The sequence below is a fragment of the Ovis aries genome, chromosome 3, assembly GCF_016772045.2.
Source record: "Ovis aries strain OAR_USU_Benz2616 breed Rambouillet chromosome 3, ARS-UI_Ramb_v3.0, whole genome shotgun sequence".
Taxonomy (NCBI): Eukaryota; Metazoa; Chordata; class Mammalia; order Artiodactyla; family Bovidae; genus Ovis; species Ovis aries.
In genome coordinates this window covers 217,531,858-217,546,811 of record NC_056056.1, presented here as the reverse complement: position 1 = coordinate 217,546,811, position 14,954 = coordinate 217,531,858, and the positions used below count along the sequence as shown (strand labels likewise).

The window sequence follows — 14,954 nt, the reverse complement described above, 5'->3', positions numbered from 1 at the left end:
GGGCCGGGTGCCCAGCACCCAGACCAACTGCGGGCACGGAGCCAGGTCAGTGGGGCCAGGCGCCCAGCACCCAGACCACCTGCAGGCACGGAGCCAGGTCAGTGGGGCCGGGCGCCCAGCACCCAGACCACCTGCGGGCATGAAGTCAGGTCAGCAGGGCTTGGCACTCAGCACTCAGATGGCGCCCCAGCACAGGGGGGCAGCGAGCAGAGCCCTCCCGCACGAGGCCCGGCTGGCATCTCACTCATGCTGCCTTCTCTAACGTGGCCTCTGACGCCAGCTCTGAGGGTCAAATCAAACCTGGGTCTATCCTACACCCAAATAGGGTAGCTCTTGGCAGAGACGTGCCAAGGGCAAATTGGTGGTCCCTCCACAGCAGTGACCCGGGCAAGCTGGGCCCTGGGAGCTGAGGAGCGGAGGTGAGCGGGGCCTCCTCCCTCCCATGCCCACCTGAGAGAGGCTAGCGGTGGCGGTGGTGCCCAGGAGCTGGCCCTGGTCGGCCAGCAGGTAGGCCAGGTGCTTGCGGCGCTGGGCCTCCACGGCCACGGCGGTGAGTGAGCCCGCCAGCCGCATGGCCTCCGCCAGCAGCAGGTCCGCGTCCTCCAGCTGCGACGGGATGTCTGACAGCGTGTTGAAGATGGAGGCCGAGTTCTCCGACTGGATCAGCTCGTCTTCCTGGGCCGGGCGAAGGGTGGGCGTCACCGCCTGGCAGACCCAAGCCACCGGGGTGACTTCCCTGCATGGTCAAGCTGAGCACAAGGAGGCCCTGGCCCTGAGAGACACCCCCGCCCCCCAATGGGCTGATGTTCAGGCCGCAGGAGGCGGTGACCCGGACCGGCGGAGGGCCGGCCCCGCGGGGCTGCCAGGGAGCCGCCTCTGACGCCGGGGCTGGGCCGTCACCTTGAGGCGCAGCATGCCCAGTGTGGCCTGGAACAGCACCAGGGAGCCCTCGTAGAAAAACAGGTCCCAGAGGCGGAGCAGCAGGCGGATGTGCACCACGCTGGCGAAGGCCGTGAGGAACCAGTGCAGTGTGATGAGCGACAGCTCTGCGGACACACGGCGGGCCAGGGGCGGTGGGCTGCCAGGGCGGGGCATCCCCCAGGCCCGCGTGGAGGAGGCGGGGCCACAGGGCGGGGCATCCCCCAGGCCTGCGTGGAGGAGGCGGGGCCACAGGGCGGGGCGTCCGGCAGGCCCGCGAGCCATGGAGGAGGCGGGGCGTCCCCCAGGCCCGCGTGTAGAAGGCAGGGCTGCAGAGAGCAAGAGAGCAGCGCAGGGGGGCACGCCCCCTTCTTCCTCCTGAGCCGCCAGGTACTGTCCTCGGCCACTTCCCGAGGTCTCAGACCCGCGGCACCCAAGCCCAAGCTGGGACCCCGGGACCCAGAGCAGAGGCGGGTCGGGCCCTCACCAATGTCGTGCTCCTGGAGCAGCCTGTCCAGGCGAGGCAGGTACTGGACGATGAGGTGCCGCAGGACGCGCTGGTCCGTCTGCACACCCAGCAGGGTGGTGCTGAAGTAGGAGGCGGGGAGCAGGTCCTCAATGATGGCGCACATCATCCAGAAGGCGTCGTCCTCCTCCAGGAAGAGCAGGAGGCAGGCAGCCACCTGGCAGGGCAGGGGGACGAGGGGCATCTACCCAGGTCTCCACACACTGTCGGGGGCACCCATCAGAGTAAGGTGGCCTCTGTGGGGGTCACGCCACAGACCATGTGCCCGCCTCAGGCACCTGGCAGCCCTCTCCCTGCTCTGGACGCCCCCGCCACTCTCTCCTCCCCGCCTCCCATCCCGACGGTGAGATGGGTCGCCCCGGGCTGTGCTCACCATGCCCGTGCCCTGGCAGTAGCCGATCTCCGGGTAGAGCCAGGCCAGCGCTCGGAGCACCCTGCGTAGGCGGGGCACCCCAACGCCGCTCACGTGGGCGAAGCAGGCGTTGCTGGGCATGGTGCGGAGCAGGTCTTTCTCGATCTGCCGGCAGCCCGCCCACAACAAGAGCCGGTGAGGCGCAGCTGCAGCGGCACAGCCTCCGCACCCCCGACACCGAGGCCCCCGGGGAGGAGGCCAGGGACCCCTGTGTGGGGCAAACCTCAAGTTGGCTTCTCTCCCAGGAAGGGGGGTCCTCAGGCTCTGGGTCAAAGTTAACCCTCCTCCCCTGGGGGTCAGAGCCCAGCTGGTGTGCAGCTGAGGCCACGGTGGTTCACTGGGACCTTCTCAACAAAACTACAGAAGCCTGGGGCTAGAGCCAGAGCTATGGAATGAGAATCTCTGGAAAGAAGCCTGGAAACCTGCATTTAAAGTCTCCAGGGGACCCTAATACGCACTGGGTATGGTGACTTTTCTGACTGTCCCCCCAACCCATAGAGGAACCAAGGAAGAAGCTGGCTCCAGGCACAGGTGTACGGGTGAAAGGACTACCCAAGGTTGCCTCCTGGCCACCCCTGAGGGGCCTCCCCCCACTCCTTGCCCCCCACCACAGGGCCTCACCTGCTTGGCGGCAATGGTCTCATCGTTGGAGCTGTTCTTCACGATCTCTCGGTAGGACAGCTCGGAGTTCCTCTTCTTCTGCAGGGCCCCAGACAGCCGCATCCACAGCTGAGGAGGGGGCAGGGCACAGCACTCAGTCCCCGCGGGGCCCCGGTCCCCATGGCCTCCGTGGCCCCCCGCCTCACCTGTGGCCTCATGCTGTGGGGGACCCCGGCCAGCACCAGGGAGCGGAGCTTCTCCGAGCGGGGCAGCGAGACGGCAATCTTGTCCCAGGTGAGGTCTCCCACGTCGTGGTTGTGGGTGAACTCCAGGTGGGCCTGCCAGCGCAGCCTCTGGGGGGGGTCCTCCAGCAGCTGGCCGGAATAGGGGGTGCCATCTGCATCTGTGGAGAGGGGGAACAGTGACCCCGCTGTCTGTGCTCCGAGAGCAGAGGGCCAGGCTCAGGGTCCACTGCCCCGATCTCACTGCTGAAACCCACGGCCCCCTTTCCAGCCACTTCCCTGGCACCCTGGACAGCAAATCTGCGCTCTTCATTGTCTCCCCTAAACCAGACCAATGAGCCCACCATCCCTGCTCCCTAGGTGTTCACCCTTCTACCCTGAAAATCCTGTTGGCCTCGTCTTTGTCGAGGATCAATAAACAAACATCTAAACACTGTCCCCGTCAGGATACAGAATACTCCCATCATACTAGAAAGTTCCCTATGTTCCTCTCAGGCGCAGCTTTTAACTCATAAATACCTGCCTATGAACCAGACAACAAGGAAGACTAGTCAGAACTGGAAATGTGCATGACCTGCAGACGGCTGGTCTCAGTCAGTTATCTGGTTGGTGGCAGGCCACCCTGGGTTCTGGCAGACGGCCTCCCAAGCGCCCATGTGGCAACCGATAGCAGCAAGCAGTGGGGATGGCCTGGGGTTCGCTTACAGAAGACTGGTCGCAGATACACGATGACCAGCCCATTATGATGGGACAGTACACAGTCACAGAAAATATTCTTTAAAGAATATCTTAACTGACAGACAAATGCTCATGGAATAAGGTGAAGAGATATAAGAACAATATAAAAGCACGTATATGATACCATCTTAGTTATGAAAGGTACAAACAGACACTCACAAAGCCAGGAAAAACCACACTGAAATGTCAGCAGTTGTCTGCAGGTTGTAGGATTAAGGATTGATTTGTTTTAATCTTTAATGTATTTTTAAATACATCTTTGTATTTTTAAATACATCTTTGATGTATTTTTTAAATTCTTTATAATGAACATTACTGCTTTTATTATCATATTACGATCAATAAAATTAATCTTAAAAACAAAAACAGGGAATTCCTGGTGGTCCACTGGCTAGGACTTAGCACTTTCTTTGCCAAGGGCCCAGGTTCAATCCCTGGTTGGGGAACTAAGATTCCACAAGCTGTGCAGAGTGGCAAAGAAAAGAAAAAAGGGAACCTCGCCCTCTCCAAAACCAAAAATATCCTGGAGGACTCCGTATACTTGTAATAGCATCAGCATCAGATGTGGCTTTGTGCATGATTCTAGAACATCAGGGTGAAACATCCAGAGCCCGAGGCCACCGCAGTGTCATGGGTCACAGAGCTGGTGCTCCCCAACAAGGACGGGGGCAGGTTACCCCCGAGGGGCTCAGTCTCACCTTCCTTGTCCACGCGGAACCCGAACTCGTCGTAGCGGACCTCTGGCTGCTCCTCGGCCGCCTCCTCCTGGAGCCGGGGGTGGGAAGGTCGGCACTACTGCACTCCTCCCAGCCTTCCCTGAAGCCTCCCGTGGTCATCTCTCAGCTACGGGGCCCACGACCCTCTCAAATTCTCCCCGCATTTTCCTTGTTTTCCTCAGAGGTCAAAGATAATAAGGTCAAGGCAAGAAACACATTTTATGTGTTTTCGTGTCCCCATAATACCGAGAGCAGAGGTCTTACTTTTTCTCCAACCTAATGCCTGACTCACAGAGGCTGTGGCGCTAAGAAGCTGTCTCTGGGGCCCACGTGAATACAGGGGAGTGGCTCCCCTCCCAGACACCTGCAGCAGATGGTGGCCCCCGGGCGCCCAGCGTGGGGCAGGGCCGCTGAGCCTGCTGTACCTGTGCGCACTTGGCCAGGATCTCCTGGGGCCACATACTCGGAGTCAGGGCTGAGAAGGGGCCATTGGCAGAAGGCACGTGACTTCCTAAAAGCAGGGAAGACCAGCAATAGGAGATAAACACAATGCAGAGTATCCAAGGGGAAATGCAGGTTGAGACACCCCCACGCCCCACGCGCCACTGGTAAAGGACTGGACCATCCAGAGTGGGGTGGACGTGGGAGCGGAGAAAGCTAGCAACGAGCAACTTTTGGAGGCAGTTACAGGAGACTAGCGGTGTGCTCCAGATGGAACTGCCCTCCTCCCCGGCTCTCCTTCCACCTGCGTATGAGGACTGCAGGGAGAGGGGGACAGGGACTCGGAGAAACAGGAGACAGTGGCAGTAACCCCCCTCAAGGCCTGTCAGACTTCCTCCTTTCTCTACCTCTGACCTGGACGGTCCACGTGACCCTCGAAGGTCCGTGGGAAACAAGCCTGCTTCCCTCCCACCAGGAAGGTCCTTTTGGGTAAAGACTCCTTTCCCCCTGGAGGGCCCGTCACCCCACTTCCAAGCCAGGCCCCTGCCTCCCACCTGACATTGTGCGGAGAGGACAGGAGAATCTTCTGCAGATCCAGACTGGGGTTTCCTAGCCTAGTGTCTCAGAGCTGGGAGGCTCCTCAAGTGTCATCTGGTCCAGAAACATCTGCTCGGGCAGAAGTGCAAAGGGGAAAGTCAGCTACCACAGCCCCTCTGCAGGGGGTCCTTTCTATACACAGACTGCTATGCTGGTCCAGGGCGGTGGCAAGGGAAATGTTTGACACGGAAAGAAAAGTCTCACTTGAAAGAAAAAGCCTACTGTTCTCAACATTTCGTTCAAGAGGAAGACACTGTGAAGAGGCTATAAAACTGCTGTTTTCGACAGCTCTGTGGGCCAAGAGGAGAGTCTGCTCAGTCCCCGCACTCCTGCGGCTGAAGAGGACCACACAGACAGACTTCCTGATGCTCTACGCCCAAGCAAACGTCCCCCAAACAGAAAACAAAGACCAGACACTACCGAAACTTCCGTGAATAGGTTCCTCAAAGCCAGAATTTTTGAGGAGTCACTTAGAACACGTCTGAGTCAGCACCTCCACTCACCTGACTCTGGCGTTTCCACTTCACCCACCGCACTTTTCAGCGCTCACAGCTGGAAAACTATGAAGCTGCAATCTAACTAAATCTGCTGTTATTGTTTAACCCCTTGCCTCTTTTTGTCCTCTTAAAAAAGTGACTCAAGAATAAAAAGACAAATAGCCCAATTTTTAAAAACAAGCTTAAGATCTGAACAGACATTTCTCTAAAGAACAGATGTTAAGTAGCCAGTGAGCAGGTACAAAGATGTTCAGCATCATTAGTCACCAGGAAAATGCACATCAGAACCACAGTGAGAGACCATGTCACAGCCACGAGGACAGCTATCATCAAAAAGGCAATGATCAGGGTTGACGAGGATGTGGCGAAACTGGAAGCCTCCTCTGCTGCTGGTGGGAACGTCAGATGGCGCAGCTGCTGTGGGAAGCGCTCTGACGCTCCTCAAAAGGTGAGATATAGGGCTACCATGTGACCCCAGAATTCCACTCCTAATTACACTCCTACCCACAGAAGTTAAAACAGGTATCCATACAGAAAACTACATGGAGGTTCACAGCAGAACCGCGCGTTCTGGCCCAAATGCAGTAACAGCCCGTGTGTCCACGAACCGGTGCAGGGGTTTATGGAAGGCACAGCACGTCCACACAGGAGTATCAGTCAGCCGTAGAGAGGGGTGAAGTGCTAAGACTGCCACACCATAGTGAACCTTAAGAACAGTATGCTCAGGTAAAGAAGCCAGTCACAAGAGGATGGATAGCGGTATGATTCTATTTAAAAGAAATATCCAGCAGAAGCAAATCCCCAGTTACAGAAAGTAGGTTAGTGACTGCCAGGGGCTGAGGAGAGGGGATGGCAGAAGGCAGGGGAAGGATGCGTGCGGGGTATCTATCTGTGGAGGTGAAAACTGGTCTGGAATTGGAGAGTGGTGATTAGCCACACAACAGCATGAAATATCCAAGCCACTGAATTATCCACTGTAAAAGCAGTGAACTTTGTAGCATGTGATTTGTATCTCAATTTTAAAACAATAGTCAGCGGAGGCATCAGCGCTCAAGGCTTCCTCTCACTTTCTCACCTGCTCCTTTCAGAAAGAACCTATCACCACCTGCTTGAGCCTCGACAGAAACGCAGTTTCTCAGCCTTTTTCTGAATGAAGCCTTTTACTTCTAACCTTGAAATGAAAGGAAGGTAGCATAAACAGAAGATAACCATGGAGATGTGGTTGAAATCTTTTAGGACAAGTTGCCGTCTAGGTTTTGGAACCATATCCACCTAGCCCTAAACATCCTTCTGCCATTTTTCAGGTGACAGGAGCTCGAAGGTGACAGCTGTTGGCTTCTCCTCCTCCCTGCTGTCTGCAGAGTTCTGGGTAAACTCAAAGGATCAGGTGAGTGAGCAAGAAACAAAAAGGGAAGTCAAAGAACCATCGAGGGCACCCTGAGAAAACATCAGCCTATGGACCCTTTACTCCAGCATACGTTGAAAACTAGGCACATGAAAAAAATCTTAGCTCTCTTTAAAGACACACTTGCAAATCTGGGGCCAAAACTAATCAGTTTGTCCCAAGGGCAGTTCAGCTGGGTCACCAGCCCCTCCTCCTGCCCAGACACAACCTAACTGGGCCATGTATGAGCTAAATGCTCATCATGATGGCCCACCTGGGAGGCAGCCCTCCTGCTTTCAGACAAGTCCTGCTGAGAAACAGATGGCAGAACCCACTTCCCTAATGGGCCAGCCGTCCTAGACCTGTCTGTCTGCTTTGCGAAAGGAAGACGTAATGTCTTCCTTCAGTGTGACAGGTATGTGGGGCCTGGTTTTAATCAGAATTCTGTGATGGCTGGAGCAAGTATTTCTACATTAAAGCTAGAAGTTCCTAAAATCATGCCAGCATTCATCCTCACAGCATGTTCTGATGCAGATTATCTCCAGTCCTCACACATGAGCAACAAGCCGAGAGGAGACCCACGCACAGTCTCCCAAACGGACGCTGATAACCGTGTCCCCGGCGTGGCACCGGCTGAGAGGCTGGTGGTCGGCCACCAGCTCGGCAGTGCTGGGAAGAACCCCCGAGCTTGGCCACGCCGCTGCGGCCCGGAGCCCTGGGCGAGCACGCTGCTGGGGCATCAGCCTTAGGAGGGCGCGGCTCTCCAGCTCATCCTCTGCCACCTTTGTGCAGGGCCAGACGGTGCTGCGGTTCAAGTGAAGACCTCTCTGGTCAGACAGATGTGGATTCACACCCCAGCTCTGTGGCTCCCCGCTTATAACCTTGGGCACATTCACATCACTTATTTGAATCTCAGTTTTGTTCTCCACAGACTGGATAGAATAACAGTACTTACGTCCTAAAATGGTTATGAGGATGGCATGAGAACACAAAGGGCGCTACTGCCCTGACACACAGTGAATGCTCAGGAAGCATCAGGCGATAAGCAGGGGTCCTCCTAACTTCTGGAAGGTTACTGTTAATTATTGGACCCTCTACACTGAGGTTACTAAAGGCCATATGACAACTGCTGAAAACCATCCATTACAACCTCAAAAAACAACAACTTCCTATGGTTCAGTGTAACACATGCCAGTTGAGATCATCAGAAACACTTCTCATCACCAGCGCCTCAGAGGTAGTGACCAGGCTGTTTCCTCCAGAAGGGTGGAGAATGTGCGGAGGAAGCGGGTGCTGTCTGTGGAGGACGGAGCGGGCTGGGAAGGCAGTTCTCAGCATACAACTACCTTTCCCGACCTTGGCTTGCCCCTTGTTCGTTCAGTCACTCAGCAGTTACTGAGCGCTGCCATGAGCCAAGCATGGCTATCAGGGATGAGATGCAAAAATGAAATCCAAGTCCCCACAATTACATCCCAACAGAGACTCAGATGGCGAACACAGAAACAGCTGCCAGACGGTGCTAGCTACAGTCCTCTGAGGGAAGAGGAACAGAAGCGTCAGGAGAAAGGGGCCACGTAGCTAACGTGGTCAGGAAAAGTTCTCTGAGGATTAGGTGACATCCAAGCAAAGACCCAAACAAAAGGAAGTGGGAGCCAAGTCCTGCGGCTCCTGAGGCAGGAGGATCCAGGCGGCAGGCGCAGCAGCGGGGTGCGCGGCAGGCGGAAGCAGCTGCAGGGGCAGCCGGCTCAGGAGGGCCTTACAGCGCAACAGAGAGCCGGGTCTCATTCTCCTACGGGTCCTTAGCAGCGATGAGCCCCAATCTGACTCCGGATTTAAAAGTTCTCTCTGGCTGCTGTGCAGAGAGACTGCAGGGCAGGGGGTGGTGACGCAGTAGGAATGATGTTGGCTTTGCTATTGTGGGAACAGTGAGAACAGGCCAGACTCGATATATTTTAATGACTCTCTCTGCAAATTATATATATAGGCCATTTCTCTCACTAACTGCCCCCGAATCCCTGAGTTCCCAACAGGAGCTGGAAGTGATATCACTAATCTGGGCAGGCAGGTTTTTCCAGCTTCCGGTTGCTATGGGAACCTTCCTGAAAGCAGCCATCTGGGAGCTGGCTGAAGCAGCCAGGTCACTGGTGGCCCTGCTGTTGTCACAGGGGTACTAAGAGGCAGAAACTTGAATAACAAAGAATATACTGGAAGCAGATTAAAACACGTAAATGCAATTCTTAAAATTACCTTTTGATCCAGTAATATTCTCCTGGAAACTTATCTTAAGGAAATAATTCAACAGAAGCAAAAAAGTATGTGCATGAAAAGGTCTACTTCAGCATCATCTATACAACAAAAACACGAGAACAATTTATACGTCAGATAATATGGGAATTAATAAGATCTGGCTATACTGACACTGTAAAATGTGATATAATCATTTCATATTCCAGTTACGGACTTCTGCTTCTGGCCAAGATGGAGCTATAAGGAACTGGATTTACTTTCCCAACCAGAACAGCTAAAAAGCCAGAAAGATACACGAAACTATGGCTTCCAAACACTGGACGACAGGCTGCACAGGACAGTGAAGCCGGGGAGAGACAGAACAATTGAGCTGAGCTCTGTGACCACCTGGAGAGAGAATGCAGTCAGGACTGGACACCCAGGAGGGCCGAGGAGCTGCTGAGAGCTAAAAGCCACCAAAGCAGCCTGAATATGTAGAGCAGAGACCTGCAGAGAACTCCAGAAATCTGCGGACAGCACCCCAAATCTTCACGTAAAGTGTGTGTCTGTGTGTGTGTGTAAGCGACCCAAGGTTGGGAAGAGAGCCACCTGCAAGGAATGTGAGGAATAATACCTAAAGTTCACCCTACTGAGTCATCGTGATTATATTTTCCTTTTCAGAAATTGTGGAAGGAAATTCACTTAAATTTTAAGAACTTTTCATCTATGTTCATAAAGAAGGCTTGATTGTAGTTTTCTTTCCTAGTTAACACCTTTCTTGGGTTTGCTATCAGGATGGTATCTGCTTTACAGAATGACTGGGACTTAGTCCCTCTTCTTCCACTTTAAGGAAAAGATTGTATAGAAACTGGCATTATTTCTTCCTCAAATGTTGAAATAAAATCACCTATCAAGTCTCCAGTGCCCAGAGTTTCCTTCATGGAAAGATTTTCAACTACAATTTTTTAATAGAGATAAGGCTATTCTGATTATCTATTTCTCTTGAGTGAGCTTTGATGGTTTGTGTACTTTCAAGGAATTTTACTATTATCCAAGTTGTTGAATTTATTGGTAAACTGAGTCCAAAGTATGCAGAAGAAAAAAACAATAAAGATAACCACAAAATCAATACAATAGAAAACCAAAAAGAGAGAAAAATCAATGAAACCAAAATCTGTTCCTCTGAAATCAATAAAATCAAACTGATCCGACTGAACAGGAAGACAAGACACAGATCACCAGCATGACCAGGAACGGAAGAAGATACACTACTACAGGCCCTGTAGGCATTAAGAGGGTAATGAGAGAATATTCTGAACAACTTCTGCCAGTAAGTTCTACATAAAATTAACACCATCACGACCAAGTAGAGTCTATCTCGGGAATGCAAGATAAGTTGTTTAATATTTAAAAATCATTGTAATTCAGTATATCAACAGACTGAAAAAGAAAAACTATATGATTATCTCAATAGATACAGAAGAAACATTTGACAGAAGTCAACATCCATTCAGGATAAAAACTCTCAGTAATCTAGAAATAGAGGACACTTTCTTATCCTAATAAAAGGCATCTACAAAAATCCTACAGTTAATATCATACTTAAGATAAATGCCTGAATGCTGTCCCCCTAAGACTGTGAACAAGGAAAAGATTCAACATAATTCCAATCAAAATCCCAGTAGGATATTTTGCTAAAACTGACAAACTGATTTTAAAAGCTAAATGCGTAGGCAAAAGAATAAAAATACTCAAAATATCAATAATTTGGAAAAGCAGAAAGTTGGAGAATTCACACTACCTGATTTCAATACTTACTATAAAACTATTGGGTTGACCAGAAAATTCATTCAGATTTGTCCACAATACGTTACGGAAAAACCTGAATGAACTTTTCAGCCAACCCAACACATGGCGTGCTGGGTGACACTGGCAAAAGGAAGGACACACAGATCAATGGAACAAAGAGGCGGCCCAGCAACAGGCCCATCCACGTGGCCAGCTGGAATTATGAACTGATTTGTGTCCCCCAAAAAAAGGTGTGTTGAAGTTCCATTCCTCGGTACCTCAGAATATGACCTTACTTGGAGAATGGGTCTTTGCTGATTTAACCAACTTAAGACGACCTCATTAAGGTGAGCCCTAATCCATTATATCAGAAAATGAAGATCATGGCATCCAGTCCCATCACTTCATGGCAAATAGATGGGGAAACAGTGGAAACAGTGTCAGACTATTTTTGGGGGCTCCAAAATCACTGCAGATGGTGACTGCAGCCATGAAATTAAAAGACGCTTACTCCTTGGAAGAAAAGTTATGACCAACCTAGATAGCATATTCAAAAGCAGAGACATTACTTTATCAACTAAGGTCCGTCTAGTCAAGGCTATGGTTTTTCCTGTGGTCATGTATGGATGTGAGAGTTGGACTGTGAAGAAGGCTGAGCACCGAATAATTGATGTGTTTGAACTATGGTGTTGGAGAAGACTCTTGAGAGTCCCATGGATTGCAAGGAGATCCAACCAGTCCATTCTGAAGGAGATCTGCCGTGGGATTTCTTTGGAAGGAATGATGCTAAAGCTGAAGCTCCAGTACTTTGGCCACCTGATGCGAAGAGTTTACTCACTGGAAAAGACTTTGATGCTGGGAGGGATTGGTGGCAGGAGGAGAAGGGGATGACAGAGGATGAGATGGCTGGATGGCATCATGGACTCGATGGACGTGAGTCTGAGTGAACTCCGGGAGTTGGTGATGGATAGGGAGGCCTGGCGTGCTGTGATTCATGCGGTCGCAAAGAGTCAGACACGACTGAGCGACTGAACTGAACTGAATCCATTATATCTGATGTCTTTAAAAAAGGGGGAATTTGGACACAGATTTAAGAGAGAGATGATATGAGAGATGGAAGAACACCATGTGGAGCACAGGCTGGATCATGGTATAATAAGCCAAAGAACGGCTGGGGTTACTAGAAGCTGGAAGAAACAAGGAGGGATCCTCCCCTACAGGTTTCAGAGTGAGCATGGCCTTGCTGACACCTTGATTTCAGATTCCTGGCCTCCAAAACTGAGAGACAATATTACTGTTGTTCTAAGTCACTCGGTTTGTGATACTTTATTATGGTAGCCCTAGGAAAGTAATTAATTTTCAACAAAAATACAAATGCAATTCAGTGGAGAAAGGACAGTCTTGTCAACAAATGGGCCTAGAAAAATCACTACAAAACTTCTAAAAGAATGGACTTCCCTAAATACTCCAGTGGTTGAGAATCTGCCTGCCAATGCAAGAGACACGGGTTCAACCCCTGGTCAGAGATGATCCCACACGTCATGGAGCAATTAATCCTGTGTGCCACAGCTATTGAAGCCTGTGCACCCAGAGCCCACGGTCTGCAACAAGAGACGCCTGTGTGCCGCAACTACAGAAAGTCCACACACAGCTACGAAGACCCAGTGCAGCCAAAAAAAAAAAAAAAAGACTTCTGGAAGAAAACAGGAGAAAATGTTTGTGACTTTGGTTACACAAAGATTTCTTAGCTATTACACTAAAAGCATGATATATAAAAGAAAACATTTGATTAAATTAGATTATCAGAAGCCGCAGATGGTAGAAAATATATTCACATCACACATTTGATAAAGAGCATGTAACCAGAGTATAAGGAATTCTCAGAACTCGGTACGCTAGAAACAAGCAATCCAATTTAAAAAAGCAAATGGGCAGAAGATTTGAACAGGAGCATTACCAAAGATACAAAGATGATAAACATCCAAAAAGATACACAACACCCATGAGTCATTAAGGAAGGCAAATTAAAACCACAATGAGACTATTACCACACACACACACATTAAAGTTAAATTAAAAATCAAACCACCACCACCACCTGACAATATCAAGTGCTGATGAGGATTCAGAACAACTAGAATTCTCACTTATTGCTGGTGGGAATGCAAAATGGTACCACAATTTTGGAAGAGCTTTTGGCAGATTCTTATCAAGTCAGACATATACTTAACCATATAACCCAACAAACCCATGCGTAGGTATGTTTATCTAAGGGAAATGAAACTTTTGTTTACACAAAAACCTGTGTGAAAAGGTTTGTGGCAGCTGCGACTGCCAGAATCTGAAAACGCAAATATCCTTTAACTGGTGAATGGATGGATGAAGAATTGTGGTACATCTATGTAAATAAAAAACTACTGAACACTCAACACAGATGAATTTTCTTTTTTTTTTTTTTACAGTAGGCCCTTGATTATCTAGTTTAAATGTAGCAGTGTGTACCCATTAACCCCAAACTCCCACTCTATCCCTATCCTCCAGTCTCCCTCATTCTCTAAATCTGCAAGTCTGCTTGTTTTGTAAATAAGTTCATTTGTATCATTTTTTTTTAAGATTCTGCACATAAGCAATACCATGTATTTGTCTTTCTCCATCTGACCTACTTCACTTAGTATTATAATCTCCAGGTCCACCCAGGTTGCTGCAAATGGCATTATTTCATTCTTTTTTATGGCTGAGGAGTATTCCATTGAGTATATAAACCATAGCTTTATCCATTCATCTTTCAATGGACATTTAGGTTGCTTCTATGTCTTGGCTACTGTAAATAGTGCTGCTATGAACACTGGGGGGCTCGTATCTTTTCAAATTAAGGTTTTCCCCAGGTATATGCCTCAGGAGTGGGATTGTTGGATCATGAAGTAACTATATTTAGTTTTTTAAGGAACCTCAATACTGTTTTTCCATAGAGGCTGCACCAATTTACATTCCCACCAACAGCGCAGGAGGTTTCCCTTTTCACCACACCTTCTCCAGCATTTATCACTTGCAGCCTTTTTAAAGATGGCCATTATGATAAGTCATATCTTTCTTCCTTCTCATAGTATTCATGGGATTCTCAAGGCAAGAATACTGAAGTGGTGTGCCATTCCCTTCTCCAGTGGACCATGTTTTGTCGGGTTCTGACTAGAAGGGACAGATCCTTCAGCTACTCCAGAAGCCAGACGACATGCCTGGTGCCCCGGTTGCCCCACTGCTGGTTCTCATTGACGATGCAACCTTCACCAGGTGTTGGCCAACATGCAGCCTGGGTTTTCCACTGATTGTGTACAGAGGTGAGAGCTGGACTATAAAGAAGGCTGAGCACTGAAGAATCTATGCTTTTCAACTGTGGTGTTGGAGAAGACTCTTGAGAGTCCCTTGGACTGCAAGGAGATCCAACCAGTCCATTCTAAAGGAGATCAGTCCTGAATATTCATTGGAAGGACTGATGCTGAAACTGAAGCTTCAGTACTTTGGCCACCTGATGCAAAAAGCTGTCTCTTTGGAAAAGACCCTGATGCTGGGAAGACTGAGGGCAGGAGGAGAAGGGGATGATAGAGGATGAGATGGTTGGACAGCACCACTGAGTCGATGGACAGGAGTTTGAGCAAACTCCGGGAGTTGGTGAAGGACAGGGAAGCCTGGCATGCTGTAGTCCATGGGGTCGCAAAGAATCGGACACAACTGAGAGACTGAACTAAACAGCTTCATTGGAAGCAGAAGCATATTTTGGAAAAAATTAAGCTCTTTTCAGTCACATCTTTGCGAATATTTTCTCCCATTCCATAGGTTGTCTTTTCATTTTATTTAGGGTGTTCTTTGCCATG

At 50.2% G+C, this 14,954-nt stretch overlaps 1 protein-coding gene across 13 annotated transcripts in view; it reads right to left on the bottom strand.

The window, feature by feature from the left end:
- The window catches only part of SGSM3 (small G protein signaling modulator 3), a 36,954-nt gene that overhangs the window by 6,192 nt on the left and 15,808 nt on the right, over positions 1-14,954 (bottom strand). For 9 of the 13 annotated variants that reach the window (XM_042247776.2, XM_042247772.2, XM_042247775.2 and 6 more), the window contains exons 2-10: positions 5,148-5,259; positions 4,578-4,663; positions 4,135-4,201; positions 2,663-2,859; positions 2,478-2,585; positions 1,818-1,961; positions 1,406-1,601; positions 901-1,046; positions 451-675 (exon numbers count right to left, since the gene is read on the bottom strand). In XM_042247776.2, coding sequence (XP_042103710.1) covers positions 451-675; positions 901-1,046; positions 1,406-1,601; positions 1,818-1,961; positions 2,478-2,585; positions 2,663-2,859; positions 4,135-4,201; positions 4,578-4,663; positions 5,148-5,154 — 1,176 coding nt within the window. In that variant the 5' untranslated portion in view covers positions 5,155-5,259. Of the gene's footprint in view, positions 1-450; positions 676-900; positions 1,047-1,405; positions 1,602-1,817; positions 2,065-2,477; positions 2,586-2,662; positions 2,860-4,134; positions 4,202-4,577; positions 4,664-5,147; positions 5,260-14,954 lie in introns of those variants that run through there. The other 4 variants (XM_042247778.2, XM_027968137.3, XM_042247780.2 and 1 more) reach the window with 2 other exon arrangements.